Genomic DNA, 6,461 nt, shown 5'->3' with positions numbered 1-6,461 from the left:
GACGGAGATCGATTTATAGGGGATATCGGAAGGAATCGGGAACAACAAACGTGAGTCGTCGGATCACGGGCGGGCAGATCCGACGGCTATCAGACGGCAAAGGTGCATGGGAGATAACGCGTGGGAGAGAGGACAAGGGCGGTAAGCAATATTCCCCACACCGCTTTTCGGAGGTGGCGGTATTTGTACGCGTGGGAGCGATGCAATCATCACCTGACACGCGGCGGATGTGACGGGGCCAAAACCACTTTCCCCGCCAGTTAACAAGTGGTTAAGTCACGGGTGCGGAACGAGCGATCATCGTTGGATCGTTTTGGTGGATGATCAGATGGTGGAGATTGGTTTGCGGGGCGCGAGCCATTGGATCATGGTAGAACTGATCCAATGGTGAAGGAGTAATCGGATCAGCGCTTTCCTTTGAAAACCTTGGGCCTTTGCATTTTCCAATTTGTGATGAGGGAAAAGGGCTTATGAAAAGTGTGTGGTTACACGATCACGGTCTCATGAGTTTAACTTTGCGCTCGGGGACCCAAGGGAAATCGAGTATGTACAGGGTTTTGGAGGAAAAACAAAGATACAGAGGGCTAACAGAGTATAACGAAGCTGAAGGAGAAGAAGGTAAATGACTGTTGCGAGCTCCCTTTCAGCATAAACACATGGCTGAGTTAGTATTTGGTCCTCCAAATGCTGAAGATTGTAGCAAAGCTAACAGTCATCATCAACTCAGTTTTCCTCTGCTCTACCTGTTTCCATTCCATGCTCTAAGCCCCTATCGTAAACAATGGTCGATCCATGGCAGGGTGCTTGGAAAAACATATATTCACTCCTACAACAATTCTCGAGCATCCGGAAAGTTCTTTGTATTTGACCTCGTTGATTATGCCAATGACACAATCCATCTCTCTGCCTTCGATGATCTCACATATTCCTTGCATGACCTTGTCCAAATTGAGAAGCTTTACATGGTTTCAAATGGCACTGTGAAACCAACAAATAGAAATTACAACCATCTGGATAGCAATGGGAAGTCTCCCTTTCCAACTTCCACTATTGAACCTTCCTTAGATGATGTTCCGACAATTCCTTTCCACTGTTTCTATTTTAAATCTATAGATGAAATCAGATCTACAAACCTCGGCTCAATTTTTGACATCATTGGCATTGTCAAGTCCACTTCTCCAACTTCCACCATTCGTCGAAGAGATGGCTCTGAAACACCTAGGAAAATTGTCAACTTGGAAGACATGTCTGGATATAGTATCGACATCACCCTATGGGGGGAGCATTTCCACACCTTGGGCAAGAAAATCGTTGAACTCGCCTCTTTTGGTGCTTCGACCGTGCTTGCAATCAAAGGGGCTCGCATAGCTGAATTTAATGGAAGAATAGTTGGGACTATATCGACCACCATCTTCATGCTAGATCCTGCCATTCCAGAGACTGAACAAATCCAATTGTGGCATCATCAAAGAGACTTCTTGGCCTCTTCACCATCGTTAAGTAGAAAATTATCAGGAACTTCCAAGCAGGGCTACCCACAACATACAAATTTCAACCTCATAGACTCGCATCCCGCCGAAAAACCAACATGGTTCTCTATTCGTGGAACCATCACCTCTATTGACATGCAATATTTCTACTTCTTTGCATGCCCTCTCTCATTTGATGGAATGAAATGCATGGAAAAAGTTGTCAGCCACTCAAATGGAATGTGGTACCGCATAAAATGTGGTGGGGCCTTCCCGAAATGTGACTATCGATATGTGCTGAAATTTTAAATGCATGACCACACAGGCGTACTAGAAAATGTCATCACATTTGAGAATTTTGCAACTGAACTCATGGGTGTTCAAGAAAAATACTTGTTCATACTCTCCAGTGATCCTAGTGTTATCCACGAGCTTCGTGCAAGGGTTTCATGTCGTCCTTTCCTCTTCACATTGTGTGTGAAAACATATATCTTCAATGGTGTGGACTATTTGAAGTTTGTACTAATCAATTCAGAGGAAATCACCTATAGTTCTGCATGTTTCGTTCTCCTCCAGGAAATCGAAAAAATGTCTACTGCTCCAGTTGTTCGACGTCTTTGAAAGTCTAATTATTTTCCCCATGCCACTGTGAAGTGTAAACAATAACTTTGATATGCTTTTCCATTCATTGTCATTTCGTCCCTTCTTTCAGAGGAAATCACCTATAGTTATGCATGTTCCGTTCTCCTCCGGGAAATCTAAAAAATGTCTACTGCTCCAGTTGTTCAACGTCTTTGAAAGTCTAATTATTTTCCCCATGCCACTGTGAAGTGTAAACAATAACTTCTATATGCTTTTCCATTCATTGTCATTTCGTCCCTTCTCGCCCCCTTCTTTTTGTTCACTTCATCATTGTACTTATCTTCTTTATGTATATACACCTATGATACATGTTGCAGCTTCCACCTTTGTATATTTCTCCATCTTTTACTTTTACATATAGTATATATGTTTTTTTTCTTCTTCCTTCTAAACAAAATAGAATATTTACATCCTTTTATATTGTTCTTTGTGCACCTAAATACAAACACTGGATTCTTACAAAGGGTTGTCATTTGGTTGCCTTAAATCTACTTGGTAAATGAATGATAGATAGTTATCCATCACCACAAAAATACTTCACTGAAATAAGTTTGATTCTAATCTTGTTCTACGCTGCAAATATAGCTTTGGCAAAGTTCCAACAACAAAATTTAAATCACATTACATTAGTACATAATATCAAAGAAACATAAACTCTATTATAAAAAAGGCCTCTCCGGCCACTAAACTTTAGCTACTTTTTCAAAAGACACATCTACTTTATAAGCTAGAAAGCACTACTTCAAAAATATACCCACTAATGAAGTTCTTACTTTTGTGGGCTATGTACTCTATCTTTGCGCTTAAGACAACTGTTGCTGGTCTCCTATAATCACTTGAACTTGTCTCCCCATGTTTGTATCAAGATGGACATGCCAATGTCTTCTGCGAACCCCTCAAGAAATTCTCAGAAGAGACTCCTTTATGCACAAAATAAAGACGAGTCCAACAAACAAAGACACCTCAAATATAAAGCTAATTTAAACACCCAAATATTTCCAGCTATACCCCCATCAAATGTTTCTCTTCCCCAACATCCTGAAGCTTCACTTGCAAACCCCTCTCCTTTAACATTCCCCACTCCAACTGTACCTACCCTTCAACTTCCTCAATTCACAGCCACTTCTTTCCCATGTACATCACACACCCCACCATCAACTCATCCTCCTTCACCCTCCCATCCCCATATTTTGGTCAACCCTGGCCTTAACCATGCACACCAACGATTCCTTGAAAGGATAGATGACCTATTTCCCTTGCATATATGCTCCATATGAAAAGAATCATACCCAAATATGAAAAAAAAATTCTTACATGGTAACCTTTGTTTCTCCTGATGTGCAACTACAAAATCCACCCACCGCTTCTCCCTTGCGAACAACATGGACCCTGGCGACCAACCATTTGTCCTTGTTGCTCTAACACAAATAGAAGAAATGCTCATATCACGTGTTAGTCCAATCTTGCAAGTCATCCATGCACGAAGTGGACAGTATAAATACATGGGTCATACTATTTGTTTCTTGCAAGGCATCACTGCCATCACCAACATTTTGCTGCGTTTGGTTTCCGAATCGGACATCAGTGTTGTTACTAGGCATGGTTATGACCACAAAACATATGATTTCATTGTTAGCGGGACACATGTCCTTGTGGATTTAGAATAAAAACTAGCCCATGATCCCTACTACAACAATTTCCAACTGGACCAAGATGCAATATCTGCCTTGCCGACTCACCCTACCGATATGTCTTTTGTCATTTGTCGCATCTCCCCCTCCTCTCCTGAACCAAGGCTTGACTTCCCTACTTTTGATGATAACATTCTGACACACCCCACTCCAATGAACCTCCAACCATCCTCTTTTGTATCAACACTCCCTAATTCCCATACTGAGCTTGAAGAAATACGCAACTACCTGCAGTCTCCCCATCCTAATTCCACTACTTCACTTTCCTGGCCCTCTGTTTCCCCCTCTACTATCAATGAATATACCATAGAAGGCCTCCTTGCTATGGCATTCCCCACACTCTTCCCCATAGGAGCTGCTATGATTGGTTAGCCACGTCTTAGAAAAGTTGAAATGCAAGAATATGTTGTTCACCTCATACACTACTATGATAACCATTTTTCCCAGCATCCAAGATTCTTGTATTACTTGTACAATATTATGTTGTGGAATCATAGTTAAGCAACTAATGTTTTTTTCATGAAGAGAAACCTTGAAGAGGGATTTCCAATGACCGTTGCAGACCTTCGTTCACACCTCCATGACATGCCTGATTCCATGCTTCCTGACTAGATTATTAGCTTTTGATCAAGCCTTAGAGGGATACTCTCGTTCTGGAAAAAACACAGAGGTGAACTCACTAATATGATCATACAACTAGGTAGTCTTACTTTCTTCTTCACCCTAAGTTCAGTTGACACCAAATGGCATCACATGCACATGGTCATGCCTAGAAGGCTGCAACCCCCCCCCCCCAAGGATTGATCTAAGTTGTCTAGATGGAAATTCAAGAATATAATCAACAATCCACATCTTACAGCGCAGTACATTCATTATCAATTCACAATCTTCCTTGAAGAGGTCTTGCAAAAAGGTTTACATGCAAAGGACTTCTAGTGCAGGTATTTCCCTGATCATCCTTCTCCTTTTTGTTTCTTTGTCTAGATGTGCAGGTGTCTCACAAAATTTCATTTTTCATCTTTGCAGGTAAGAGTGGCATTATAGGGGTTCTGCACACATACATGGTTTCCTTTGGCTCGAAAACGCACCTGATATGGACAACCTCGATTGGGATGACTAAGTCATGATGGATAGAGCCAGGTGTTTTTTTGATGAACACACTTATGCTTGGAATCCTCGCACTCCTGAACAACGTGGACCTTATGTACACATCTCTACAAAGAATGACCTATGCATCCTCCCATTGCCATTGATATTTGCATCCTCTCACCTTCAGGACTACAAGAATCTTCATAATTGTGTTCAACGACATACAAAATGCCACCCCTCTTCATGTCCTTGCAAAAATGGTCCTACTCTTGTTTTCCACTGTCAGGCCAGAAGGTAACTCCTCAAAAATGAGATTGTATTATTCATTTAGGTTGTTCATTATTATATACAAGAGGGAGTGACTATTCAGTTTCATCTCCCGATGACTCCATTTCCTCTATTATTTATTTACACTATTTACAGTTGTTCACCCAATCCATATGATTAGGTGTCCACATTCCCCCCTTAATCTGAAGGGATGTTGGTGAGTCCAAGCATCGTTCTGAATATTTCAAGATTTTCTCTTCCAAGCGCTTTGGTGAAGATGTCTGCAATCTGCTCATTAGTGGAACAATGGTGAAGATGGATTGTTTTGGCCTCAACATGATGTCAAATCAGATGATATTTTGTATTGATGTGCTTCATTCGATCATGGAACTTTGGGTTCTTGGCCCACTTTATTGCCGAGGTATTGTTAATCATGAGTGGAGTCGAGTGTACTTGTTTTACCTGCAAATCCTCCAAAATTTTCCTGAGCCACACAATTTCTTTTGTTGCCTCAACTGCTACCACATATTCTACCTCTGTTGTGGAATCTGTTGGAACTAATTGTTTGCGTGATCTCTAGGAGACAGCTCCTGATCTAAGACTCATATCATAACCCGAAGTAGATATGCCAATTTCTTTGTCACCATCGAAGTCTGAATCAGAGTATATAATCAAGCTGAAGTCACCCACCTGTGTATACTTGAGTCCAAAGTCTTGAGTTCCCTTCAAGTACTTTTTGCAGCAGACCAATGTCCTTCAGAGGGCTTTTGCATAAACCTAGAGAGGGTTCCAACATAAAACGAAATGTCTGGTCTGATAGTAGTAAGGTAGTTGAGACTTCCTACAAGTTGTCTATACTTTGTTGCATCCTCAAATTCTTTTCCTTCAATGGATGTGAGCTTTAAGTTTTGTTCCATTGGAATAGTCAAAGGATTGCATTCAGCCATGCCAAACCTGTTCAATAGATCTCCAATGCACTTCTTTTGAGAAAGCAATATGGACTTTGGATGTTGAGTTACTTCAATACCAAGATAGTAATGAACATAGTGTTGGTTTGTGTTATTCTTTCCACAACTAGCCCACGTAGTGAACCGGGGGGTTAGAGGGGGGGAAGATCCCCCCACTTCATTGCGCCAACTACGGAGCGAGGGGGTCACAGGGGGGGTGGTATCCCCCCTGTCTAGGGGGTTTGAGGGGGGTAGGTAGCCCCCTTCTAAGGGGCCCGGGGCAGCATCCCAAGTAAAAGAAAATTGGACCCTATATTAGGTTGGGCGAACCTACCTATGGTTTTGTGCATGATTTT

At 41.7% G+C, this 6,461-nt stretch overlaps 1 protein-coding gene across 1 annotated transcript; it reads left to right on the top strand.

Annotated features, from left to right (window-relative positions):
* Positions 1–656: 656 nt before the first annotated feature.
* Positions 657–1,778, top strand: LOC149240952 (replication protein A 70 kDa DNA-binding subunit E-like). The gene has a single exon (XM_089370385.1). The coding sequence runs from the start codon at positions 657–659 to the stop codon at positions 1,776–1,778; it is 1,122 nt and encodes a 373-aa protein (XP_089226511.1).
* Positions 1,779–6,461: the final 4,683 nt, after the last annotated feature.

The sequence above is a fragment of the Pinus tabuliformis genome, chromosome 8 (genome assembly GCF_031772625.1).
Source record: "Pinus tabuliformis cultivar Carrire ecotype Pingquan chromosome 8, CPIR1, whole genome shotgun sequence".
NCBI classification, from domain to species: Eukaryota; Viridiplantae; Streptophyta; class Pinopsida; order Pinales; family Pinaceae; genus Pinus; species Pinus tabuliformis.
The sequence above is the reverse complement of the archived record's forward strand: the minus strand, read 5'-3'. Positions and strand labels throughout refer to the sequence as shown.